Raw genomic sequence first — 27,983 nt, 5'->3', positions numbered from 1 at the left:
TTCCCTGGGACCAATAGGAGGAGGCAGGGGCGGGGCGGTGAGACGAGCCCGCTGAGTTGCGTGCGCACTTCCCCAGTCTCCAGCCAGGACTCGGCTTCTTTCATGGTCGCCGATGGGATTTGTGCTGAGGTGCGACCGGTAGGGAAGATCGGTATTTGTTGCGATCGGGGAAGGCGCTGCCTGACCCTGAACCATCTGCAGAGAGTTACTGCTCTGGGTGGTAGCCAGCAACAGAGGGAGGGACGATGCATTGCAACCAGCCTGCCGGGGGCAAGGGTTGTACCAAATAAGAACCAAGCTGCTGATATCATAGCGGCCTCGTCGAACCGTTTACCGGGGTAGTTCGTCAAATAACAGTTTTAATGCTTAATTCATGCAGGTGGATTAACACCAGGACATCTCCCTGAGGCCTTTATGACCCCATGAATCTCCTTTAATATCTCTTGGGAATGGATGGATTGGCAGCTGGAAGAGTTGAGTCTTCAATTTGGTGGCCTGTTGCTGGATTACATGATAAAGTAACAATTTGCAAAGCTGCATTGGACCTTATGGAAAAAAGGGGCAAACAATAGTGCTTGATGGATGCTCAGACTCAGTATCTATAACTGTTGTCAGGTTACTACAACAATCCACTAGGATGGCTGCCTTACTCTTGAGTTGTAGGGTACGCCCAGCAATGTTCAGATCCGTGATTTTGAGAACCACTGTCTTGATATCGGGCAACCCTGCATCAAAAGCGTCTTTCAGGTTGAAGAATTTACCCAGGCTTACTCTTGCTTGTCTAGGTCTCGGAGCTTCATCAGTTGCAAACTCCCAGAAGATGGTCACTGTGGAGGCAAAAATGCTACAACGACCTAATTCGGGGGCTGCTCACTCATTCTTGAAAGATTTATTCTGGAAGCTTCGTTTCACTGTCCATGTGGGTGTCAGAGCCGTGATCCTGCTGCTGAGGTTTGGGCCTTTGTTGCTGCTGTATCCAGTTTGTTTTGTATCTTCCAGTTTTGCTTCGTTCTGGTGGGATCTGCTGTTGAAATCCACAGAGGCTGCAGGCCCTACTTTTATTAAACTGGGCCAGTGGTTCAGCACCAGAAGGGACCTCTTCTCAGCAGAGTTCTGTGACAAGTTCTCCAAACTTCATGTCCACGTCACACCACATCCCTGGGACTACACCAAGTATAGCATGAAAAGAGCCTTTGGAGAGGGCTGGAGGAGCATATTTCAGATTGAAAATAAGGAACCCATCGGATCAGGCTGCATCGCTCAGGTCTATAGAGCTTACACAGATCCAAGGAACATTAATAACTCTGAATTTCAGAAACTTGTAGAAAGCTTTGAGAAAGAGGACCAGTTTGAAGCCTGGGAGGTGTATGGGCTTCGAGGGATATTTCATTACATGTTTGATAAAAAACAGAATGATTTTCTAGATCAGACCAATGAAGATGGCCACCATGATCCCAAAAATGACTCTGAAACTGCTGAACAATTCATTGGAGTACCAGAGCTGGAGGGTAGAAATGCATCTCCTCACCCCGAATCAACAGCTGAGCAGCACCATCTCATTCCAGTGGCTATCAAGGTATTACAATTTCTGCAGTACGCAACATAAATGAACGTAAATAACAGTTTAGGTTTCCTCCTCTGCTTGCTTTCTTTGCGCTTGGGCACAAGGGTTAGACTATAGTAGGTGAGAGTACCTATACACAGTAAGCTGGTGAAGATGAAAACAGGCATAGGACTGACTGCATTTTAATTTTGTGGTGGAGATGCAAGTGCATGCCAGGGGTGTGGAAAGAAAAGCTTTCACTTTTTTCACAATGTCTGCATCAAACTGGTTAGATTTAAAATAAAACTCTTACTTTGCCTCACAAGCACACTCAGATCAGGTACTGCAAAGGTTAGATGCAGGGTAATGCTCCTCCTATTTGAGTTTTTTGAGGGTGTAACTAGCAGAGTAGATAAAGGGGAACCAGTGGATGTAGTATATTTGGGTTTTCAAAAGGCATTCGATAAGGTGCCACACAAGAAGTTGTTACACAAGATTAGGGCTCATGGGATTGGGGGTAATATATTAGCATAGATTGAGGAATGGTTAGCAGACAGAAAACAAAGTAGGAATAAATGGGTCATTTTCAGGTTGGCAGGTTGTAACTAGTGGGGTGCCGCAAGGATCAGTGCTTGGGTCTCAGCTGTTTACAATATACATCAATGACTTAAATGAGGGGACCAAGTGTAATGGATCCAAGTTTGCTGATGATACAAAGCTAGGTGGGAAAGAAAGCTGTGATGAGGACGCAAAGAGGCTGCAAAGGGATTATAGACAGGTTAAGTGAGTGGGCGAGAAGGTGGCAGATGGAGTATAATGTGGGGAAATGTGAAATTATCCACTTTGGTAGGAAGAATAGAAAAGAATATTTTTTAAAAGGTGGGAGACTGAAATGTTGGTGTTCAGAGGGATTTGGGTGTCTGTGTACACGAAAGTTAACATGCAGGTTACAGCAAGCAATTAGGAAGGCGAATGGTATTTTAGCCTTTATCGCAAGGAGGTTGGAGTACAAGAGTAAGGAGGTCTTGCTGCAATTATATGGGGCTCTGGTGAGATCCCACCTGGAGTACTGCATACAGTTTTGGTCTCTTTACCTAAGGAAGGATATACGAGAGGGACGACGGCAGAGTCTCTCAGCGTAATCCGAGTTGTATGTGGACTTGAGTGGGTTCGTGATCTGTAGTCCTTTCGGGATCTTGTCTGCTTTCTTGCAGCTCTGTAAAAACTTGATGTCTGTGTCTATATGCGCGATCTTCTTGGATATCCTTTCCACTGTGAGCCGGCAGTTTGTGGTGTCGATGGTAGCCATGATGTGGAGATGCCGGTGATGGACTGGGGTTGACAATTGTAAACAATTTTACAACACCAAGTTATAGTCCAACAATTTTATTTTAAAATCCACAAGCTTTCGGAGTCACACTCACCTGACGAAGGAGAAAGCCTCCGAAAGCTTGTGATTTTCAAATAAAACTGTTGGACTATAACCTGGTGTGGTAAGATTCCTTACATATGGAGGGAGTGCAGCATAGATTTATTAGAATGATACCTGGACTCCAAGGGCTAAATTACGAGGCGAGATTACACAAACTAGGGTTGTATTCCCTGGAATTTAGAAGATTTAGAAGTGATTTGATCGAAGTTTTCAAGATATTAAGGGGAACTGATAGGGTAGATAGGGAGAAACTATTTTCGCTGGTTGTGGAATCTAGGACTGGGGGACATAGCCTAAAAATTAGAGCCAGGACTTTCAGAAGTGAAGTTAAGAAACACTTCTACATGCAAAGGGTGATAGAAGTTTGGAACTCTCTTCCGCAAACGGCAGGTGGTGCTAGCTCAATTGTTAATTTTAATTCGGAGATCGATGGATTTTTGTTAGCCCCATATCCCTTGATACCTTTGGTTAAGGCGGGTATATGGAGTTAGGTCACAGATCAGCCACGATCTCATTGAATGGCGGAACAGCCTCGAGGGCTAAATGGCTTACTCCTGTTCTTGTGTTCCTATGATCCCCTGGCTGGAGAGTCTAGAACTAGGGGTCATAGTCTCAAGATAAGAGGTCGGCCATTTAGGACCAAGATGAGGAAAAATTTCTTCACTCAGAGGGTTATGAATCTTTGGAATTCTCTACCCCAGAGGGATGTGGATACTCAGTCGTTGAGTATATTCAAGATTGAGATCAACAGATTTTTGGACACTAAGGGAATCAAAGGATATGGAGGTAGGTCAGGAAAATGGAGTTGAGGTAGAAGATCAGCCATGATCTTATTGAATAGCGAAGCAGGCTCAAGGGGCGGTTTGGCCTACTCCTGCTGCTATTTCTTATGTTCTTATGTGCTACTGAATTGGATCAATGTGTCTTAACCCCAATCTCAGTAGAGCAACCAGTATGACCTTTCCATTTCTCACAATAGCCATCTTTGTTTGTGTTGGACTGAATTTCAGTGTCAATTAGTGCTGAATTATGGGCATTTCTGTAATACAGGTTTGCATCTATTGGAATTTGGCTGAGTCCTCCAAACTGGTTTTACTTAGGGTTGCTTATAGTTATCAGAAAGAGATTACTTTTATCCCATCAGTCTGGGTTGTTTATAACATCTGGCTACAGAGTGAGAGGCAGTTTGCTAACCCACTGTATAACCCAGAGTTTCACCATTAACTGTTTCTATTTGTAGGTAATGCATCCTGGGATAGCACATCGAGTCAATATGGACCTGATGCTCATCAAAGCAGCAATCAGGGTCCTCAATTTCCTGCCAGGCCTGAAGTGGCTGAGCTTGACTGAAGTGGTGCAAGAGTTTGAGAAGCTCATGACACGACAGGTGAGGACATAAGTTTTCTGGATTCAAGTTAACTCAGTCTGGTTACAACCATGATTTTTTAAAAGATCTGTCAGGAAGGAGAGCGGGTGAATGGGGGTGTTCTTTCCCTTCCCCCTTTGCATCTCAAGTGCTCATCAGAGATCTTTTGGGAACGGACATGCATGCATATGTCACTTCACACTTTTTAAACACCATATGCCTAAAAGTGTTTCATGTCAATGTACATCTGTCAGTGAAAATTAGTGGTTGCTGGAATGAAAGTTAAATCATAACGTATATATGATTGACAAACGCGAATGCGTCAAATCGTCAAAACTGAGCGATCAAAAATTTTTTTGACAGGTTAACAATCTCAAATTGACAAATAACAATAAATACCAATCCCAAAGTGGCAAGTAACTGGAAGTGACCAATCAGATCACTCCAAAAATCTTGTGAACTTGGTTTGAGCTGCCATCTTGAATTTTTTTCCCAACTGAAAAAGTAACATGCATAACCTTAGAAACCTATTAACAAAATCAGAAATAATTAAGAATAAAATGTTTATTTTACTCATACAGTTGACTGTACAGTCTTTTAAATCCATGGAAAATGTTTCCTCAGAGAGACCTACTCAGGGGCTGGGAACTAAACCCTTAATTTGAAGCACTTCAAGTACTTGGCTGGAGCTCCAATTGTTGGGTTAGATTTTGTTACCTGTTCCTTTTCCAAATGTCTTGGTTCTTTCCGATTGACTGCAGTCGATGATAGTCATGGTAAGCTCCTCCCCTTAATTTGAGCAATGTCATGGGACATCTACTAGTGCAAAACAAAATCTCCAAATATCAATGGCTGGATTAGTTCTTGTTTATAATATATATCTCCATGTAATTGCCCTTTAGTGAGTTTTAAATCTTTCTCTCTCTGATCCTTATGATTTATCTCAGGTTATTTTTACATACTCCATTAATACGTGCCTTGTCTTTTTTTGAAATGGCTGGACTGAATAGGGATCTACTCAGAAACAGGGTTAGTGAAAAGTGTTTCTTTCTAGTATCTCACCTCAAAGAGTATTTGTCTACACTTAAAAACTGCCTCCTGGCATTACCCCACAGATTGACCTGCGATACGAGGCAAAGAATATGGAGCGGTTCCGAGAGAATTTTCAGGATATGGAATCTGTCAAGTTTCCAATACCTCTCAGGCCATTTGTCACAAGAACGATTCTGGTCGAAACCTATGAGGTATTTTTTCAATATAATTTCTTACTAAAATGTGCAGTGCTGGAAAGAGTTAGGACATGGTTTCAATTTGCTTGTTACCTCAGTCAGTGAGTTCTTAATCTCTGACAGGCTGTCAAGAGGTGGAGATGACCATTTCACTACAGGAAAAGGGGGAAAGCTTGAGTCAATCTAGGCTGCTCTTATTCTGCAGAGCTAGGGAATTGGGAGCAGACAACCTGCTCAGTCATTTAGTCAGGTACTATGTAGGGTAACTGGATAAGGGAAAATATAACATTTACATTACTTGCTGTTCACTGGTATATATGGTGTGGGAATATGCTGTGTGATCTGTTTACCTACCTCTCAAAATAATGAAAGGCTATTAAATTGCAATTGCAGGACTACGGCACAAGTACAAAACTAACAAAGCCCTCGAAGGAAGCTAGAGATTGGAAGAATTTACCCTCTCCCAGAGAGTAGTAGTTATATAGAATAGACTCCCAGTAACAGCTGATCTTGTGTCAAATAAGTCCCAACATAGCATAGTCACTGCACTCCAAAAGAGGTTCATTGTGCAAATGTGCTTTGGGATGTTTTGAAATGATAAAGTGTTAAATAAACACAAGTATATTAATAAAGTTTGATAAATATCTGGTGAGGAACATGATTAAAGGTCACATAGGTACATGTAGTCAAATAAAATCTTCTAATCCAGTCTTACCCAATGCTTGTCAAATAGGTCTTCACAGCTTAAGTTAAATAATCTGTTCAGCTCTCATTTTGTATAGGGACATAGAAAAGTACAGGACTGAGAATGTTGAAATGCTGTCTTAGTAATCTTTGTTCCATTGGAAAGAAGTCCAATTTTGTTGCCTGTCTTCATAACAAGGAAAATGTAGATTCTGTGGCTCTGAGATAAGATAGGTGAGTTTAATGACACAACAGAGCTTCTAAATAATGATCTCTCAACAGTCTTTAGAGCGGACCATGTCCGTAATATTCCCAGCCAGCTAAGTGATGTGGAGGCGGATGCATTTGCGATCATGGACAATACATGCAGCAATGAAATGATCAGCAAGAAACTGGAGCAATGAAGATGAATATTGTCTAATGTATAGATGGAATGCACCTGAGGTAGTAAGAGAAGCGAGAGTGGAGGTAGGGCCAGGGATGGGTTGAGGGAAATGTTGCAAAACTCACTGAATACAGAGGGTTGTTCTGGAAGGTAATGAATGTGGTAAGTTTTCATCCTCACTGCATGGGTGGTAATCTGGCGGAACAAATCGCCCATCTGTCATAGAAATCCCCCCCGCCACGATTTTAACTCCATTGGTTTCTATGGATTCAAAATTGGCCGAGTTTGTAATGGGAGGGCGATCACACAGATTGCCACCTGCACAGTGAAGGTGAAAATTTACCCCAATGTGTTTCCATTTTTTTTTCAAACCTCAAAATATTATTCTGGGTATTACAGGTCTGTTGGCTTTTCATGCATGGTAGGAAATGGATCCAGGGGCAACAATTTCTCAATGGGGAAAAAGGGGGAGAAACATGATCACGGTTGTTAAAATTCCAGGAACAGGTGGGATGGATGGCGAAGATTTTTGTGTTGAACTAGAAGAGACGCAAGGTTATGATTGTAAACCGAGGAAACCTCAAGCTAAACAGAACATGGGGAGTAACTACTTTACATCAGTTCACTTATGAAACAAACAGAATATGGACTCAGCTGGAGCATTCAAAAAAGGAGTATATGTATGGAGTCTGGACCAGACAGCATGGAGATGAAAATGGTCTGATAGAGTTCTATATATGGACCTAAATCAGTGGTATTCAACCTGCAGCCTCCAAGCACTAGCAATCTGCTCCTCAAAGGTCAGGTAAATTGGGCCTATTTGCAGCTTTTGTATTATTATTTGCTGATTTGTCCTGTTGGAAATTGGAGGTTCTCAAAGGGTTTCCAGCCAGTTAAGTGATGTGGAGGCAGATGCATTTGTGATCAGGTAAAGATTACGCAGGGAGAAAGGAAATGGGTGACCGCCAGGCAGAGTAAAAGGACTCGGCAGATAGAGCAGGAGTCCCCTGGGGCCATCTCCTTCTCAAACAGATATTCTGCTTTGGATGCTGTTGGGGGAGATGGCTTATCAGGGGAAAGCAGCAAGAGCCAATTTCAGGGCACCACGGGTGGCTCTGCTGCACAGGAGGGGAGGAAGAAGAGTGGCAGGGCTATAGTGATAGGGGATTCAATTGTAAGGGGAACAGATAGGCGTTTCTGCGGCCGCAAACGTGACTCCAGGATGGTATGTTGCCTCCCTGGTGCTAGGATCAAGGATGTCACTGAGCGGCTGCAGGGCATTCTGGAGGGGGAGGGTGAACAGCCAGTCGTCGTAGTCCATATTGGTACCAACGACATAGGTAAAAAAAGGGATGAGGTCCTGCAAGGTGAATTTAAGGAGTTAGGAGATAAATTAAAAAGCAGGACTTCAAAGGTAGTGATCTCAGGATTACTACCGGTGCCACGTGCTAGTGAGTAATAGGAACAGGAGAATAGACAGGATGAATACATGGCTGCAGGGATGGTTTAGGAGGGAGGGATTTAGATTCCTAGGACATTGGGACCGGTTCTGGGGAAGGTGGGACCTGTACAAGCGGGACGGGTTACACCCGAGCAGGACCGGGACCAATGTCCTCGTGGGGGTGTTTGCTAGTGCTGTTGGGGAAGGTTTAAACTAGAGTGGCAGGGGGATGGGAACCTGAGCGGGGAGTCAGAAGGGAATAAAGTTGAGAGCAGCAAGAGAGGGGAAGACCCAGGGGAAATCTACAATACAAATAGTACAAACAGTTGTTCAAGAACAAGTGAAAGGGAAAAGCGTAGAGCAGCGGAAAGAAAGTGTACTTTAGGCACGACAGATAAAATAAAAACTAGAAGGCGTAAGGCGATTAACCCAGCATCAAAGCTGAAGGTCAGGCTAGGGTGTGTGGCCCAACTAAGAGTTCTATATACAAATGCACGGAGTATAAGGAATACATTAAATGAACTACAGGTTCAAATTCAAATTGGAGGGTATGACATGATAGCTATTACTGAGACTTGGCTGCAGGATGGTCAGGATTGGGAACTAATTATACCGGGTTATAAGGTCTACAGGAGAGATAGGGAAAATGGAAGAGGGGGAGGAGTAGCCTTAATGATTAGAAATTAAATCGCTTCTATGATAAAGGGGGATATAACGAGAGGTAAACAGCCAACAGAGACCTTATGGGTTGAATTGAGAAATAGGAAAGGATCTAAGACTATAGTGGGAGTTGTATATAGGAGCCCTGGCAGCAGCTCTGAAGTGCTAGATTGTATAAATGCAGAGATTAGACAAGCGTGTAAGAAAGGCAGAGTGGTCTTAATGGGGGACTTTAACCTTCACATAGATTGGGAAAAGCAGACTAGCAACTGTCAAAAAGGTAGTGAATTTCTTGAGTGTGTCTGGGATAGTTTTCTGCAGCAATATGTCCTAGAGGCAACAAGGGGGCAAGCCATACTAGATTTAGTAATGAGTAATGAACCAGATTTAGTTAACGGCTTAACTGTGCGTGAACATCTATCCAATAGTGATCATAACATGATCGAGTTCAATGTAGTGTTTGAAAGGGAAAAAAGTGAATCAGCTGCTAAGATTCTAGACTTGGGCAAGGCCGACTTCAATGGGATGAGACAGAGACTGTCCACAGTAAACTGGGCAAATCTGTTAATGGGTAAAACGACTGATGATCAGTGGGAAATGTTTAAAGAAACATTTAATGTGATACAGAATCGGTTTATACCCCTGAGGGGCAAGAACTCTACTTGCCAAAAAAAACAGCCATGGACAACTAAAGAGGTAAAGGGACTGTATAAGACAAGGAAAGGGCATACAAAAAGGCAAAAAATGGCACAGATCCTGGCGAATGGGAAAGATACAAAGATCAAGAAAGGGTCACAAAACAGATAGTAAGGGCTACCAAAAGAGAGTATGAAAAGAAACTCGCAAGGGATATCAAAACCAATACAAAGAACTTTTATAGTTATATTAGGAAAAAGAGGGTGGTCAGGAGCAGTGTTGGCCCCTTAAAAACTGAAAGTGGGGATATTGTAATTTACAATGGGGAAATGGCGGACATGTTGAAGAATTACTTTGCGTCAGTATTTACAGTCGAAAAAGAGGATAGCATGCCGGAAATCCCAAGAAAACTTATATTGAATCGGGGACAGGGACTCGATAAAATTAACATAAGTAAAGCAACAGTAATGAAGAAAATAATAGCACTAAAGAGTGACAAATCCCCAGGACCAGATGGTTTCCATCCCAGGGATTTAAAGGAAGTAGGTGAGCACATTGCGGATGCCCTAACTATAATCTTTCAAAGTTCTCGAGATTCAGGAACTGTCCCTCTAGATTGGAAAATTGCACATGTCACTCCGCTTTTTAAGAAAGGAGAGAGAGGGAAACCAGGGAATTATAGACCAGTTAGCCTAACATCTGTTGTGGGGAAAATGCTGGAGTCTATAATTAAGGATAGGGTGACTGAACACCTCGAGAATTTTCAGTTAATCAGAGAGAGCCAGCATGGATTTGTGAAAGGTAGGTCGTGCCTGACAAACCTGATTGAATTTTTTGAAGAGGTGACTAAAGTAGTGGATAGGGGAATGTCAATGGATGTTATTTATATGGACTTCCAGAAGGCATTTGATAAGGTCCCACGTAAGAGACTGTTAGCTAAGATAGAAGCCCATGGAATCGAGGGAAAACTACGGATTTGGTTAGGAAGTTGGCTGAGTGAAAGGTGACAGAGAGTAGGGATAATGGGAAGGTACTCACATTGGCAGGATGTGACTAGTGGAGTCCCGCAGGGATCTGTCTTGGGGCCTCAATTATTTACAATATTTATTAACGACTTAGATGAAGGCATAGAAAGTCTCATATCTAAGTTTGCCGATGACACAAAGATTGGTGGCATTGTAAGCAGTGTAGATGAAAACATAAAATTACAAAGCGATATTGATAGATTAGGTGAATGGGCAAAACTGTGGCAAATGGAATTCAATGCAGACAAATGTGAGGTCATCCACTTTGGATCAAAAAAGGATAGAACAGGGTACTTTCTAAATGGTAAAAAGTTAAAAACAGTGGATGTCCAAAGGGACTTAGGGGTTCAGGTACATAGATCATTGAAGTATCATGAACAGGTGCAGAAAATAATCAAGAAGGCAAATGGAATGTTGGCCTTTATATCTAGAGGACTAGAGTACAAGGGGGCAGAAGTTATGCTGCAGCTATACAAAACCCTGGTTAGACTGCACCTGGAGTACTGTGAGCAGTTCTGGGCACCGCACCTTCGGAAGGACATATTGGCCTTGGAGGGAGTGCAGCGTAGGTTTACTAGAATGATACCCGGACTTCAAGGGTTAAGTTACGAGGAGAGATTACACAAATTGGGGTTGTATTCTCTGGAGTTTCGAAGGTTATGGGGTGATCTGATCGAAGTTTATAAGATATTAAGGGGAACAGATAGGGTGGATAGAGAGAAACTATTTCCGCTGGTTGGGGATTTTAGGAGTAGGTGGCACAGTCTAAAAATTAGAGCCAGACCTTTCAGGAGCGAGATTAGAAAACATTTCTACACACAAAGGGTTGTAGAAGTTTGGAACTCTCTTCCGCAAACGGCAATTGATACTAGCTCAATTGCTAAATTTAAATCTGAGATAGATCGCTTTTTGGCAACCAAAGGTATTAAGGGATATGGGCCAAAGGCAGGTATATGGAGTTAGATCACAGATCAGCCATGATCTTATCAAATGGCGGAGCAGGCACGAGGGGCTGAATGGCCTACTCCTGTTCCTATGTTCCTATGGTTGTTCTTAGTACTGTTGCCTCACTGGTAGATAAATCAGTTAGTATCAGCAACCTGAAATGTATACAAATTAATGAGAACACAGATTTAAACTTTATATGTGGCCCACATGGCTCCATTGTGTGAACCCAGAAAGACTAAAGCTTGGAAGTTCCTGATCTAAATGACAGGACAAGCTAAATGGGGTGAAGGCCTTTTTCTAGTTCTTGCTATCTTTTGATCGTATGCATTGTCAGTTGTATTAGTAATTGTGGTGTTTGAGTCAGCGGGAGTACCTCTTCTCTACCTCCAAAGATGTAAAGTCGAAGGGTATTTGGAGTATATGTTCTCAACCAGAGAGCACGTTTTCTATAGCACTTCATCTTAAATTCCGCATCATTCTGTATTTACACTGGGGATATGTAAGCTTTATGTAGTATATAGCTTTGGCTAAATACTCTCTTACAAGGAAAAATTGGTTGGCTGATAAACTAATATTCTAGAGTCTGGGCAGGAGTCTCATCAAAGCACTCAGCATTGAAGTAAATACCACTGGGCGCTATCATGAAAGATAGTGAGACACTAATTCTTCTGTGTTCTTTGTGTTTAGGAGAGTGAACCCGTCTCGATGTATTTGGCAAAGGATGTACCTAACATGTTGAAACAGAGGTTGGCAAGAATGGGGGTGGAGATGCTGCTGAAGATGGTAACCGTGTATAGCTGTAACAAACCAAAAGATGCTGGAATCCTGGGGGCAAATGGCTGTGGATCCTGAAAAAGAAGCGAGAAAGGGAGGGTCCATAAAATATTCAATATAAGGGTCCACATTATGTAAAAGTCCCTGTGCATGGGAGAGTATGGGAAATGCTGGTTCATGAGCCAGGTGATGATTACAATACACTCACTTTGTTTTCCATACTAGAAAACAAAGTTGTAGAGGGAGCTGGATCCATGACTAGATTGGTAGTAACAATTAAATATTTTCCCAACAATATTTTACCCTTGCCTAAAGGTGCTGACTTATGCTGAAGTACAAGTGTCTATTTGTTGTGTATGAGGCTTGACAGTGAGTTCTGGCAGGCTATTTTACTGTGGCGTCACAACATGCAAGCACTTTCCAGCAAGGAGCACTGTAATTGATTTTCCTTTCTTTCCCTAGCCCAGGGGCCAAAAGGCAAATGCAAGCATTTCCACCAGAACCCTGGTATAGACTGGAGTTCAGCTGGGATCTTTTTGGTCTGTTTGGCTCTGTACAAAACATGCGGAAGAGTTCAAAAATCTGTTTATCCATCAGTATGCATGTGTGTAATATTTGTTAATCTCTCGTAGTGTTGCTCATGGTTAGTCAGGGGAAATGGTATGTTTCTTTAACTGTGCTTGTTGTAACCTCTGGAGCAAGCAAGAATAACAGGTCGTCTTATAATCATGTTATTCAGAGGTAACAGCACCATCAGCTGGAGGAAGTAAGAATACCAGGTGTTGCTGCCACCACATTACTCATTGTCAGCGATGGACCATGGCATTAAATGTTATCCATTGGTTTCAATATACCAATGTACCAAATATGACAAACTCAAAAAAAAAGCTCAAATGTTTTAATATATTACTAGTAGACCTCTTGTGGTGTTGCTCATGGTGAGTCAGAGGATTTGCTACGAGGGATGCTTATGTCAAGTAGGGGGTAACATCTGGGCCACTCACTTACAGCAACTTATTATGTCAAATTCCATTTTTATTAAAACTGGTCAATCTCCTGTGGTGTTGGACATGGGGATTCTAGGCCAAGTGCATTATTCTGGTCAAGTAGGGTTAGTGAGTGGATGAATAATTGGAATGGGGAATAAGTGGAGAGGGAGTGGGCAAAGAGAGGATGGGGAAGGGAACAGGGAGGAGAGGCGATATGGCAATCATAGGGATTAAACATAATGGAATGCAAATTGGCAGATAGGATTAGTGAGAGGCAAGTTGACCAGGGACTAGGGGAAGGTCATGATACAGGGACTTGAGGGGGTTTATAGTGCAATAACTGTAAAAAGGTTGGCTTCAGTCAGCAGGTGATAGTGCACAGCAGGGAGAGCCCACAGAGAGAGGGGACATTATACATAATGTTTACTAAGCTCAAATTGCAATAGAATTTTTTTCCGAAATATGCCGAATTCATGATTTACAAAAAGAATCCCCTTATTTTATTTTTCCTTGGCATTGTGACATCGCTAACTGTTGACCTGTTTTTTTCTGTAGGTGTTTGTGGATAACTTTGTTCATGGAGACCTTCACCTGAGAAATATCCTCATCCAGGGGGCTGATCAGTTCAACCTTCAACATGATGACAAGACCACCATTGTAGACTTATGCGATACACTGATTGTTAATGTGCGTCCATCGCAGTGTCCACTAAAGCTTGTTCTTCTGGATACTGGCATTGTTACTGAACTCCAGCCATCTGACTTACACAATTTCAAGGCTGTCTTCACCGCTGTGATTGAAGGACAGGTATGAGCCTGTGATTCCCCTCCCCACTCTATGAGCACCAATCATGTCCAAAAGGCCATGCAAGGGACCTGGTCCATACCCATGGAAGTTGTGTGCTAGTTTTTTGATCCCACTCTTTAATCTAGCTGAGAATTCCAAAGTTAGTGCTATTTCCCCACTTGCGAGTGTGGGTTTAGCATCAACAATTTGAATATGGAAATCATTTAATTAATTGCAGCACTAAATATTTAACAGTTGGATTGTACTATTGAGTTCATGCTTTGTAGTCATGGTGACTGTTACTCAGTACCATGTATTCCTTTATTCTTTCCTCTCCAAGTCATTCAATCCAATTTAGTTTCCTGTTCCTTTAATTCTTAGTCATGTTTCAGTTTTCTTCATCCTCAAACCTGGGGCTTCTGATTGGAGAGATGAGTTGGGGGTGGGGTTAAAGCAGGATGCAAGCTAAAGAAAAGTAGTAGTAACAACAGCTTGCTTTTATATAGCACCTTTAAAGTAGGAAAACGTCCCAAGGCGTTATGAAACAAAATTTGACACTGAGCGACATAAGGAGACATTAGGACAGGTGACCAAAAGTTGATCAAAGAGGCAGGTATTAAGGAGCGTCTTAAAGGAGGAGAGAGAGGTAGAGAGACGGAGAGGTTTGGGGAGGGAGTTCCAGAGTTCAGGGCCTAGGTAGCAGAAGGCACAGCCACCAATGGTGGAGCGATGAAAATCGGGGATCTGGAAGAGGCCAGAATTGGAGGAGCGCAGAGATTTCAGAGAGTTGTAAGGCTGGAAGAGGTTATAGAGATAGGGAGGGGCGAGGCCATGGAGGGATTTGAAAACAAGGATGAGAATTTTAAAATTGAGGCGTTGCCGGACCGGAAGCCAGTGTAAGTCAGCGAACACGGGTGATGGGTGAATGAGACTTGTTGCAAGTTAGGATACAGATAGCAGAGTTTTGGACGGGCTCAAGTTTACGGAGGGTGCAAGGTGGGAGGCTGGCCTGGAGAATATTGGAATAGTTGAGTCTAGAGGTAACAAAGGCATGGATAAGGGTTTCAGCAGCAGATGAGCTGAGGCAGGGGTGGAGACAGGCGATGTTATGGAGGTGGAAGTAGACGGTCTAGTTCAGCCTCAGACAGTGGCCAGGGAGAGGGATGGAATCGGTGGCTAGGGAATGGAGTTTGTGGCGGGAACCAAAGACAATGGCTTCAGTCTTCCCAATACTTAATTGGAGGAAATTTCTGCTCATCCAATACTGGATGTCTGATAAGTATTGTCGGACAAAGTAGACGAGGACTTACAATACATAGCAGCCGTTGTGTGTGCTGCACCTGCCCATCCCAATGAGGTACACAGCAGGTTTACCAAACTCACCTGGATTTCTGTTTCATATTGTGTAACACTTGTTTTTTTTTTATTTTCAGGGTGAGCAGGTAGCAGAGTTACTACTGACCCAAGCCAGAACCAGTGAGTGCCGGGACATACAACTGTTTAAATCTGAAATAGAAAAACTTGTGAGCGAAGCTGGGAAGAACACAGGTTCGCTGGGAAAGGTATTGTCATATTAAGAGCAGATAGCAACATTCCCCAGTTAAGGGAAGTGAGGCTGCATTATAACACTGATATAATGCAGCATTGTGGAACAAGCACTACCAACTTGCAAAGCATATTCCATATTCAGAGGCTTAATAGGAGTTTTCTAAGTCCACTGTGTTTGTAGTAATAATGCTGATTTCTACTTAATTGTCCCAGAGTGAAGTGGCTGCATGGAATACTGTAGTTGTGTAGTTCCTTTTAGCTAGCTGAGATTGCAATATTTGATTTGGGCTACCAGATGAGAGAAGGGTAGGTGGGCTGATACTACCAGTTTGGTGAGGGAGGAGGAAAGAATTGTTTAATGCCTAGAGACATGTCTGTGTTGGCTGATCTCATTTTAAACCTTTTTCCTCTTATCTGCTCAGCTCCAGGTGGCAGGTTTACTGGGTAAAGTTTTGGAAACACTCCTCACACACAAGGTAGAGTGGAATTCTGGGCTTGGTTGCATGTGTACCTCTTTGTTTTTGATTGAATGAAATCCGACTGCAGCTCTATGTTTGCTTTCCTTCTCCCAACACTAGGTCAAGGTGGAAAGTAACTTGGCTTCCATCATCTTTGCCATCATGGTCTTGGAGGGTCTCGGTCGTTCTCTGGATCCCGAACTGGACTTGCTGGAAGTGGCCAGACCTTTGCTGCTAAAGAACGTCGCGGGTTTGTAATGAGAGTCACACACTGTCTGTAGCATTGCATTTTTGACCACCCTTCCTCAGGGAAGGGGAGGAGAGAACATATCTGCCAGAGATACACATCCATTCAATGTTAGATCATTATCACACTGGGGATTTAATGATTTCTTTAACTACAGGCTGATGCCAAGGCCAGTAAAAGTCCATTTGCAGAATAATTCATGATGTATCCCAGTGTTTTGAGCCCTTGTGAAACTCTGAGCAAAGAATTTAAATGTCTGTGCAGAGAGCTCTACTGGATCTATTGATTCTGTCCCTCTGCACTGACAAACTGAACAACTGTGATTTTCAATGATGGTGATGTGAGTCTATGATTGTCTGTAGGCACAAAGTGGGAGGGTTAATAAGTTAGCACATTACATTGGCGCTATACCATAAACTAAAAGCATAACTTCCCAACAGTTTCCCTATGCATTAAGTTCCTGATTTCACCCGTGTTGTACCCTGTGTTTCATTAGAGGGAGGTATGGAGAACTTGTCTGAGGAACACTCCTTGCATGGGGAAGCTTGATCACATTTTAGGAGAGGGGTGGGGGGAAGTCACTTTTTGAAAAGGAGTTCACAGTAGTTTGAGTATCACCAACTCAGTGGAGTCACACAACTGTGACAAAGGTCTCTGTTTTTAGCTCTAATTTTGTTGGAGAGATGCAATTGTACTGTTTTATTGCTTGGTTCAAGATTTACTCATCTCTGTATATTTCTGTGTGTCTACCTCTGTATACAGCATAAAAAGGTACTGAACGGGAGTAGGCTGTGGTCCTGCTTCCACAGAACATTTACAGTTTACCACAAAATCTACTACAGTCTCCTTTCTCTTCCCCTTCTTGTCACCGTCATTTCACCTTTCATTTCTCCTCTCTCCAGTAGCCTGCTCCCCCGTATCCCCCTCCCAACTGCTACCCAACCAATCATTGGTTCTCTGCCTTCCTACTCTCTTTCCGTCATTCCAGGCTTGAATCCCCCTTGGATAAGGCCACAACTACCTTGTGTGCCTCTCTCATCATTCTACGATGGACATATCAAGGCATTCATCGCTGCCTCCTTACGTGCAGCAACACCAAGTGCCCCATCCTCTTCTCTTTCCGACCTTCCCACTTACTGTGCCTGCTGGGTGCTCATCTTTCCGTTATCTCAATTTGCCCATTATTGCCTCCTTGGATGGTGTTAGCTGATGAACAATCACTGCCCCCTCTGCGTTTCCTTCCAGAATGTCCATTTTTTTCACAAACAAGGCCCTTGCCATCCACGGCAATTATTGTAGACAGTTGTATTGACATCTTGGATTTGATTGAAACTTGGCTCAAGGACAACATCTTACCCCTTACTGAAGATTCCCCACCTGGCTATACTTTCCACCGCTTATCCTGCCCAAACTGCCATGGTGGTGGTGGGCTCATCATCAAATCACACTTTGGTCTCTCCCCTGCTCCTCTGGCACTTTCTTTGCCTTCAAGCACCTCACACCATTCCAACCCTCTCGCCTCCTTTAAAATCCTCGTTCCCTACTCCGAGTTTTTCTCTGAGATATCCTCCCTACTTTCCTCCCTCAGCCTCTGCATTGAGTGACTCTCATCCTCAGTGATTTCAATCTCCATCTCAGTTCATCTCGCACTCCTTTGATTTCACTGCCTTCCTGTCCTCCCAAAACCTCTCCCTCCGTATAAACTCCTCTCTCGGCCATCCCCTCAACCTTGCCATCTTGTCATGGCCTATCCCATGGTCTTGATCACAGACAAAGCCACTTCCGAATACTTCCTTCTGTATTCTCCCAATTATAACTACACTTTCAAAATTCCAACTGCCTAGACTTTGGCCTTCCATTTGTCACGATTCTCCTGCAGCTGTCGATCCACAACTTCAAGTCCAAGAGCGCCAACTTGAGCATATCTGGCACACAACTGATTTAGCCATCCATCACCAGATCTGGCTGAACCACATGAAGAACTATTGAGCCTTATTCTCCTTTGCCAAAACTGCCCACAACTCCAGGATCATCCCTAACAGCAAAAATAACCCCGGCTTCTTTTCTCCGCTGCCAATCATCTTCTTAAAACCCTCTCTCCTCCCCATCCATCCTCACCTGCAACAAGTGTGAGGAGCTCATGGACTCCTTTGTCACTAAGATTGAGCCCATCTGTTCAGCTGCCTCTGCTGTTTCCCCCTTTTTCCCACCAATACAAACCTCCCTCCGGGCTCCCCCTTCCCATAGCCCTGAACTTGTGACTTTCTCAAGTTTCACTCTTACCTCCCCTCAGGCTCTCTCCAAGCTTATCTTGCCATTGAGACCCACCTCCTGCTCCCTTGACCCCATTCCCATTAAACTGCTGACTACCTATCTTCCCTTCCTGATTCCCAGGCTAGCTGACATTGTACTCAGGTACTGTCCCCCTCTTTCAGAAACAGCCATAACCACCCCCTCAAAAAACCCACCTTGACCCCTTTGTCCTTGCAAACTACTGCCCCATCTCCAACCTCTCTTTCCACTCTTTGAACATGTTGTCACCCCCCAAATCCATGCCCATCTTTCCCGCCACTCCTTGTTTGAATTTCTCCAATCAGGTTTCCACCCCTGCCATAGTACTGAAACGGCTCTAACCAAAGTCGTATTATATTGTCTGTGGTTGTGACCATGGTGCGCTATCCCTCCTTGTCCGCCTTGACCTTTCTGCAGCCATTGATATGGTTGACCACACCATCCTCCTCGAACGCCTCTCCTCTGTTATCAAGCTCAGTGGGACTACCCTCGCTTGGTTCCACTATTATCTATCCAATCGTAACCAGAGCATCTCCAACAGTGGCTTCTCTTCTTGCACCCACCCCATTACCTCTGGTGTTCCCCAAAGGTCTATCCTTAGCCCCCTCCTCTTCCTCATCTACTTTCTGCCCTTCGGTGACATCATTCAAAGACATAGGGTCAGCTTTCACATGTACAGTGACCTCTCTGACAGCTCCACCTCTCCAGAATTAAATTATGAAGGAATATAAAAAGAAATAGTAAAGTATTCTACAGACACATAAATAACAAAATAAAAATCAGGATAGGGATAGGGCCACTAAGGGATACACGCGATAAACTCACACGTAATGACAGCAAAATGGCAGAAATATTGAATAGATACTTTGCCTCAATATTTACCAGGGAGACTAACAAGGTGGGCATGACATTAGAAGAAGAGATCAAAAAAAGATATAAAAACATTTAAGATAGAAAGAGGGGAGATAATAAACTAACCAAACTTAGAGAGGATAAAACCCCCTAGTCTGGATAGATTGCATCCATGCATGTTAGAATAAGTTAGAGAAGAGATAGCAGAGGCAATATTACATATATATAAAAATTCTTTAGAAAAGGGAATAGTGCCAGAGGACTGGCGGAGAGCTAATGTGATTCCTATATTTGAAAAAGGAGATATAACGAGTCCAGGGAACTATAGACCAGTTAGCGTAAAGTCAGTGGTAAGAAAGATAATGGAATCCTTACTCAAAGATGTAACAGAAAAACATCTAGAAAACAAAAATATAAGAGTAGTCAGCACGGCTTTCAGAAGGGAAAGTCATGCTTGACCAACCTTATTGAATTCTTTGAAGAAGTAACAGAAAGAGTAGACAAGGGTAATGCAGTAGATGTAATGTATTGGGATTTACAAAAGGCCTTCGATAAGGTACTGCTTAGTAGAATCATAACTAAGGTCAGAGCATGAGGAGTCAGGGGACAAGTAGCGGAATAGATAGCAAGTTGGCTACAAAACAGAAAACAGAGAGTAGAGGTTAAGGGTAGCTACTCAGACTGGCAAAAGGTGAGAAGTGGTGTTCCACAGGGATCGGTGCTGGGACCATTGTTGTTCACAATTTATATTAATGATTTGGACTCAGGAATCGGTTGTACAATTTCAAAATTTGCAGACGATACCAAATTGGGGGGAGTAGTTAATACAAAGGAAGAACGCGTCAAAATGCAAGAAGACATTAATAAATTTGCAGAATGGGCATGTAATTGGCAAATGAATTTCAATGTAGATAAGTGTGAGGTGATGCATTTTAGAAGGAAGAATAAGGAGGCCACATACTGATTGGATAATAACAGTCTAAACTGGATAGAGGAACAAAGGGATCACAGAGTACAGATCACTAAAAGTAGTGGCGCAGATTAATAAGGCCATAAAAAAGGCAAACCAAGCACTGCGGTTCATTTCTGGAGGGATAGAATTGAAAAGCAGAGAAGTTATGTTAAACTTGTATAGAACCTTGGTTGGACCACACTTGGAGTACTTTGAACAGTTCTGGTCTTCATATTATAAAAAAAATAGAGGCAATGGAGAAGGTGCAGAAAAGATTCACAAGGATGATGCCAGAACTGAGAGGATGGATATACTCATCAGGGAAGACTATACGGTCCGGGGTTCTTTTCTCTAGAAAGAGAAGACTGAGGGGTAACCTGATCGAGGTCTTTAAAATAATGAAAGGGTTTGATAGGGTAGATGCAGAGAAAATGTTTTTACTTGTGGGGGAGTCCAATACTAGAGGTCCTCAATATAAGATAGCCATTAATAAATCCAATAGGGAATTCAGGAGAAAATCTTTACCCAAAGAGTGGTTTGAATGTGCTATCACATGGAATGGTTGAGGCAAATAGCATAGATGCATTTAAGGGGAAGCTAGATAAGCATACGAGGGAGAAAGGATTAGAAGAGTATGGTGATAGGGTTGGATGAAGCAGGGAGGGAGAAGGCTTGTGTGGAGCATAAACGCCTGTGTAGACCAGTTGGGCTGAATGGCCTGTTTCTGTGCTGTAGGCTTGATGCAACCTCACTCAGCACAAAGCCTGTGGTGGGGCCATCAGACCGCTTGTCTGACATCCAGTTTTGGATGACCCGCAATTTCCTCCAGTTAAACATTGGGAAGTCCGAAGCCATTGTCTTCAGCCCTGGCACAAACACCGTACCCTTGCCATTCCCCTTCCTGTCATTGTTTGCAACCTCAGCATCCTATTCAATCCTGAGCTGAGCTTCCAACCCCATAATCTCCTCCGTCACAAAAACCACTTACTTCTACCTCTGTAATATCACCCAGCTCTGCCCCGCTTCAGCCCATTGCTGCTGAAACTCTCATCCATTCCTTTGTCACCTCAGACTCGATTTTTCTAATGCTGTCCTGGCTAGCCTCCCACCCTCTATGCCCTGTCCTGGCCAGCCTCCCACCCTCTATGCTCTGTCCTGGCCAGCCTCCCACCCTCTATGCTCTGTCCTGGCCAGCTTCCCACCCTCTATGCTCTGCAAGCTCATCCAAAGCTCTGCTGCTCATATCCTGTCCTGCTCACCATCACCCCTGTCCTCGCTGACCTACATTGATTGGCTTCTGGTCTCCCAACATCTCAAATTTAAAATGCTCATTTTGGTATTGATATCCCTCCATGGCCTCACCACTCCCTATCTGCAACCGCCCCAGAACTCTCTGTTCCTATTACTCTGGCCTCCTGTGCATCCATCCCCCTCCTTCCACCCTACCATTAGCAACCGTGCCTTCAGCCATTTAGGCCCCAGCCTCTGGAAATAACCCCAGCTACAATGCAGAACATACATCGTATCCATTCCAGTGACCATGTCGTAGTTGACACACATCAGGAAGACCACAGCCAAATGGCTTCCACTGTACTGTACTTGTCTTGTAATGCTAATGTGTGTTTTATATTAGACAGTTGCTATATGATGTGCTGAATGAGTTTAAAATAGGAATGTCCAAGCTACTGTCCATGGACCACGAGCAGTCCCCAAGCAATGGCAATATAGCCCTGAAGGTCCAGGCAACTCAGACTTATTGTGCTTATAATACTTATTCATTAGTTTGACCTGTTTGAATTTTGTAGACCTGGGAGTTCTTAGCACTGTTGCCTCTTTGGTGGATAAATCCTAAATCCAAATTAATGGGAACGTGAATTTAAACTTTGAGCTCGAAATTGTTCGGTCATTTCAACATACTTCACTGTAACTCTTACTGGAGTTTAGCAGAATAACCACAAACTCCACTGGGACCCGAAAATGCCGGGTCCAGACCAGTGTTGGAATTTCCATTGGTCTTGTTTGGGGTGGAGCCTCCACCAGCCCCAAACGCGGCCACCGACTCCGCCCCAAACGCGGCCACCGACTCCGCCCCAAACGCGGCCACCGACTCCGCCCCAAACGCGGCCACCGACTCATAGGAAGGAGGTGGGAACTCACTTTGTTAGGTGTTCCTGTTTTTTCAGCCTCAAAGGGATCTGGCGTAAGTTTGGAGGTAAATATGCCCAGTGTTATGAAGTGAGTCCCACTGGGGACGGACAAGCCTAAGGAAACAGCCTGGACCTCCAAACACAAGATAAATTTTTTAAAAATTAATGACATTATTGACCTCCTTACAAAGCCACAAAATTATCTGTGTAGGTGGCGGGCACCCAAGATGTGCCACTGGCAATATTTAAATTCGGTGACCTCCCATTGACCCCACATAGTCTGGCGGTAACTGGTGAGTGTGATCCCACTTAACTGCCAGGATTGGGTGTCCAGGTTATTTCGGGCCCTATATGTGGCCCCTGGAGCTCCTTACAGCACACGAAGACAAAATGCTTGGCCACCCCTGGTGTAAAATATACTGCAGTCCACGCAATAAGAAAATAATTGTTTGTGTTTGGCTGCTTTTCTTCTCAATAAATTGGTCTAATAACAAAGTAGATCTGTTCATAGAAAATACAACATTCGTTGATATATATCTGTAATAAATATTTCATTGGGAAAGAAAAATTCTGTGATCTTTCCTCCAAGCCTGTTTCTTTTGTAATGTAAAAACACTGAATTCTAAAAGTCATGACCAGTTTAAACTGAACAGCAGCAGTCTTTTAATTTGTGACAATGTTACATTGTCATCATAGATCATCATTTATGTAAAGCCAGGCAGCACAGGAATCTTATACATGTGTCCACCTGCCATCTCAAGCGAGAGGAATTACCTCACTAACGCAGACAAGTCCCTAGAACCTCACCAATGAAACACTCTTGACAGGGAATCTTGTAATTAATGAATATCAGCAATGTTCCTAACTACTATGCACCACACCAATAATGCAAATCAACTCCCTATTCTTTAACTCTTGGCTGCATAAATATTCTATCATACCAAACCAATCTCCCCCATCCTGCAACTTTCTTAATGTTGTCTTCCACTATACAATAACACCTTTAACATAAAAAATGTCCCAAGGCACAAATAATTGTCAGTGTAAGTCATACCTTCCGCCTTGCTGAACTCCCTCTCACTTGCCCGTCACTGCCTCTCACCTTGTTTTCACCCCCTCTCAACTAGCTATCGCTCCCTCCCGCCTTGCCGTCGCTCCCTCCCGCCTTGCCGTCGCTCCCTCCCGCCTTGCCGTCGCTCCCTCCCGCCTTGCCGTCACTCCATCCTCTCTTGCCATGCTCCCTCTCACCTTGCTGTCACTAATTTCCACTTTGCCAGCATTTCTTTTGCCCTTGTTGCTCCTTTTACCGTTTCACCTAGACAAAAAGTCAGTTGTACTATTTATTTAAAGGAATTATAAAAAATACACAAGCCATGAAGGAAATACAGAAATAAATCTAAGGATACAGGAAACATCTGATCAGCAACTCAGAATGCTGCACACAATTTTGCGATTCTGTATAAAACAATGATATAATTTGAATTTGTGAACTATTATAAAGGAAGACTAAGATTGAAAAAATGTGCGAAGATTACCTTTAATCAGTGCCCTTTAAAATTATGTGTCCATGTTTTTCGGTTTCGGAAATAAAAGGGACTTCCCTCAAGGTCTGAGTTGCCATCTAATGAACAGAATAAAAATAAAGATTCACCTACAGCTCTTCTGATAGCTCAACAGGTAAATGCTCAGGAAGATTGCAGGTTAGACAACTGGCCTGTGCTGAGTTAGCTGATCAGTAGGGGCACTACTCTTGGCAGCAGAATGGAGTTTTTTTAAAAAAACTTTTGTCCAACTACTGCCCCTTTCATACATGAAAACAGGGCAGTAGGCAGACAAAAATCGCTCATTTCTCTTGGAGAAGATTGCTCAGTTAATGCTAATTAGTGGCATAATATTGGAAGCTGAGTACTATGGACACAACTCCAGATCTAACCGTGAGAGAGAAACTTATTTCGAAGGAGCCACCAAACAGCTATCATTAAACATAGTCAATATCTGGGATTCTTGCTAGATGGAAGAAGCAGTAGCTACGAATGAAATGCACTGGTCTCACAACAGAAATAATTTCTCACCAGGTTTCTTGTGAAGAGGAGCTGAGGGGATCTGTTTCCAGTATTTCCATGTATCCTTTTCTTTCACCTCTTGTGTGGTCTGAATCCCTTTAAACAGACCACAGCCCGTGTTGACAGCACTGTCTACAGATGCAGACTTATTCCTGTTCAAATTAACCAGACTAGAAGATTTACACCTTAGGGTCTTCAATTTATCTATCTTCTCAATATCCCTCTCAGAGGACCGCTTGCTTCCCATGACAAACTCAACAGACTTAAGTCTCTTTTTCTTCATTGGTGAATTTGACCCAAATGGCAGATCATGTTGAGAGAGTTGTTCCTTTACTTTCTGACTCAGTTCTTCTTTAGTCAGAGTTGTCCCAGGGATCTTTTCATCTTCAAGCCTACTTCTAGAGGCAACAGAGCTGCCAGGAAACATCATCTCTGGGCCTAAGTGGCTTAGTGGGTTATCAGGGATCCAGCACAACCCTTGGTTGTAATTGGAATGATGGCCTTGGCATATACAAGGGACCCTGAAGTGGTACACAGGCTCAAACCCATCCACATGACTCCGTGACCCCCTGTACCCAGGTGGCACAATCTGTGGATAATTAGGGTAAGTTTCTAGAAGCTTCTGTTTAGCTGTGATGGTCATCTGGAGTTCCAAAATGATTCGCTCACACAGGAGCAGAGGAATCCATACTGCTATTCCAGGAGGAATTTTCTCTGTTTTGCCATTCCAGAAATTTACAATCAAACCTTCACTGCCATCATGATCTAAAAACAAAATTAAGAAGTTTTTTTTCTTCAGCAAAACTTTCCTTTGAATCTTGTACAAACTTACCAAACTGAGCATTAAAGGTAAACAACATTACAAATATAGGTAATCTTATTAGAATTAATATAATCATGGTAACTTAGAAAAAGGTGCATGGGATGGGAAAGAAAGTGAGGAAAACCACTCCTTATGTGGGAGACAGTGGGGAAAAATGAGCATAAAAGTAGGGACAAAGGGCCAAGCGGTGTGGCGTTAGGAGAAAGGACAAGAGCCAAGGTCTGCACGCTTCCCAGAGGATCGGGTAATTTCGCTTTCTCTTAACTATTGCTTAAATCTTAAATAGATTATACTTTGTATTCCGTGTATTCAATAAACTGTACTTGTCCACAAACCAATTGGTCTCTCCCCTGCCCCCTGATTTTCTTACAACATTAAAGGTAAAGTTAATGAATAGGGAGATGACTGAAGGACAGAAAACAGAAGTAGAAATACAAATGCAAGGAGGTGATGATATTTCTGTACTAGGCATTGTTTAGGCCACACTTAGAATACTGTGTGCAGTTTTATGCATAACAGATAATTAAATGGAAAGTCCACCAATTTCCAAGGCTGAAGCTTTGCACATGCAGTGCGTTGCTAACTTTACGTGAACTTGTCGTCTCTGCAGAGACAACAGAGCATTTGAGCTGCTACATGCTTGAGCTGGAACCTACACTCTTTTGTCTAAAATGTGGTCTGGATTCAGTGCTTCAAACGTACTGCAATTGCCTGAGGAGGACCAGTAAGAGTAGCAAAAGACTGACTGTGATGACAGGTGACAAAACATACTGTGAGGTATCACTGATATGCCATACATCAGGTCTACCGTCCCAGACGCAGCTGTCTGGAAATAACTACAGTGCAGTGCCTTAGGAGACTATGGCTAAGCAGGGAAATTGTAACAGGGGAGTGCCATCTTCTTCATAAAGACCTCCGGATGTCAGGCAAGGTGAGTGCCATCACATTTTACCAAATTTTACAATGTTGTCTTACAACTCATCATCACAGCCTTTCACTGTAAGTTTGGTATAGCATCATATAAGAATGAACAGCACTCTGGGAATTGCTCACTGACTTCCCAGAGGCACAGATATACCCATGTTTCTGCTGCCTATTCTGTACTGCTGCTATGCCAGTGAATTTGCCCTGTGGCCCATCAAATGTAGCAGTGTGCAAACAACAAACACACTGTTAATGCAAGCTATCTGCATGCATAGAAACACACAAAGTAGAGTTGGGCTATATATTTGGATGACACACATCTCCTATCTTCACAGTTTCAACACATGTCTCTTCTATCTACGTGGAAGAAAATCCCACATGTAACAGGCACCAAGAACTGTAACAGGAAGAGGCACAGCAAGCAAAATATCTTTGAACCCCTACTAGGAGATAGCCCTGCAGATTGTGAGCTGGGAGGCAATAAAGAAAGTGGGGCAGAGGACATTGGGGGACCGTCCCGCCCCAAGCTCAGGGCTAGTACCATACCTTGTTCATTATCCTTTCTCCCACTGTCTGGTTACTCACTAATTCATTCATTGAAACAAAGATATGCTGTGCACCACAACAGCATAACATACAAAATCTTGCCATATTTGAAGTGGTGTCTTACTGGCAGCATTGTAAACTATGTTCTTGTTCAAGGAGACCCCAAAGGGCAATGTGCAACTTAACCCCAGCACCTCATAGCACTCTGCATCACACAGTCCTACAGTGGCAAGTACCAGTCCAGGGAGGTTAGTGAGTTACAGGAGGGTGATTCACTGAGCACAAGTAAAAAGGAGCAAGTGCACATGGATTTGAAGGAGCAGCAAACCACTGGCCAGAGAACCAGACATAGCTCTCCTTTGGCTACTGATTTGACTTCAATGGAAAAGAAAATCGGGCGTGGTGTAATATGGGCTGGCAATTCATTATCAGCATTTTTCGCGCAACTGCTGAAGACCAGTTTCACCCCCAGAGAGAGAGAAGTCAATGGAGATAAAAATCAGGAGAGATGTAAGACGTGCTGCCAAAATCGCTATTACCCGTTTTATACTATAGCTAAAAAGTCAAAATATTGTTCTGCAAGCCAAAAAATGATATTAAGAAATTGCAAATACATAAAGCACAAACAATGTCACGCAGCTAGACAGCTCCGAGGTGATACTGCCTGATAAAAACTGAACAAGTATTAGGGTATCTTACAAACATTTCTTATGGGAACTCTTTTTAAGCATCATTACTACACACACAAGCATGTGTGCTTGCTCATTGTATCTTTTCCATACAGAAGTATCCCATGCATGCTAACCACTATTTTCCCTGGTTCTCTCAAAGAAGTACTGCATTCTGTAACCCTGCTTTTACTTGTTAACATGGTTCAGTGGGACAAGGATTTAAAAAGTTTGTCAGGGTTGACTCCCTTGCATGTCTATTTGGTGCGTGTTGTGGCTCAACTTAGCCGATTTCTTCAGGACTAACATTATGTTTCATAGATCTTTCTGGGTCCCTCCGGATTCTGAACAAAACATTGACCTTTTATTTTCTTCCATACCAGCTGCACCAGGTATCTTCGGGGAGGGGGCGGGGGGGCAAGTGGAATGTCCACCTGTCCAGTAAAACCTGTCTTTCTCTCATTCATTCTAGTAGCAGTTTCATTACCTGGTCAGGGAAAATTTCCCAATGGGCAATATCTTAATGTGTGAGATCTTTATTTTAAGTGGTTTAATGCTTGCCTTA

At 43.2% G+C, this 27,983-nt stretch overlaps 3 protein-coding genes across 3 annotated transcripts in view; 1 reads left to right on the top strand and 2 right to left on the bottom strand.

Annotated features, from left to right (window-relative positions):
- Positions 1-23,997, bottom strand: part of si:dkey-82f1.1 (DENN domain-containing protein 2A) — a 118,463-nt gene extending 94,466 nt beyond the window's left edge. The window contains exon 1 of the mRNA XM_067999666.1: positions 23,930-23,997. The gene's annotated coding sequence lies outside the window, so the exon portion shown is untranslated. The remainder of the gene's footprint in view (positions 1-23,929) is intronic.
- On the top strand, positions 123-25,611 carry adck2 (aarF domain containing kinase 2). Its single transcript, XM_067999671.1, has 9 exons — positions 123-1,576; positions 4,216-4,362; positions 5,457-5,585; positions 12,037-12,132; positions 13,668-13,919; positions 15,332-15,460; positions 15,869-15,922; positions 16,025-16,154; positions 24,470-25,611. The coding sequence occupies exons 1-9, from the start codon at positions 638-640 to the stop codon at positions 24,478-24,480; spliced, it is 1,887 nt and encodes a 628-aa protein (XP_067855772.1). The 5' UTR covers positions 123-637; the 3' UTR covers positions 24,481-25,611.
- LOC137334746 (uncharacterized) overlaps positions 23,722-27,983 on the bottom strand; it is a 27,229-nt gene continuing 22,967 nt past the window's right edge. The window contains exons 7-8 of the mRNA XM_067999670.1: positions 24,467-25,222; positions 23,722-24,015 (exon numbers count right to left, since the gene is read on the bottom strand). Of these exons, the coding sequence (XP_067855771.1) occupies positions 23,936-24,015; positions 24,467-25,222 (836 nt within the window). The 3' untranslated portion in view covers positions 23,722-23,935. The remainder of the gene's footprint in view (positions 24,016-24,466; positions 25,223-27,983) is intronic.

This window comes from Heptranchias perlo, chromosome 18 (genome assembly GCF_035084215.1).
Source record: "Heptranchias perlo isolate sHepPer1 chromosome 18, sHepPer1.hap1, whole genome shotgun sequence".
Lineage (NCBI taxonomy): Eukaryota > Metazoa > Chordata > Chondrichthyes > Hexanchiformes > Hexanchidae > Heptranchias > Heptranchias perlo.
This window is presented reverse-complemented; position numbering and strand designations above follow the sequence as displayed.

Bases quoted from the DNA above. Each gene is read 5' to 3' on its own strand.
- adck2 (XM_067999671.1), top strand. From the start codon at position 638: ATGGCTGCCTTACTCTTGAGTTGTAGGGTACGCCCAGCAATGTTCAGA. The intron at 4,363-5,456 runs GTGAGGACATAA...ATTACCCCACAG, and splicing joins AGAAGCTCATGACACGACAG to ATTGACCTGCGATACGAGGC. The intron at 15,461-15,868 runs GTATTGTCATAT...TTATCTGCTCAG, and splicing joins ACACAGGTTCGCTGGGAAAG to CTCCAGGTGGCAGGTTTACT.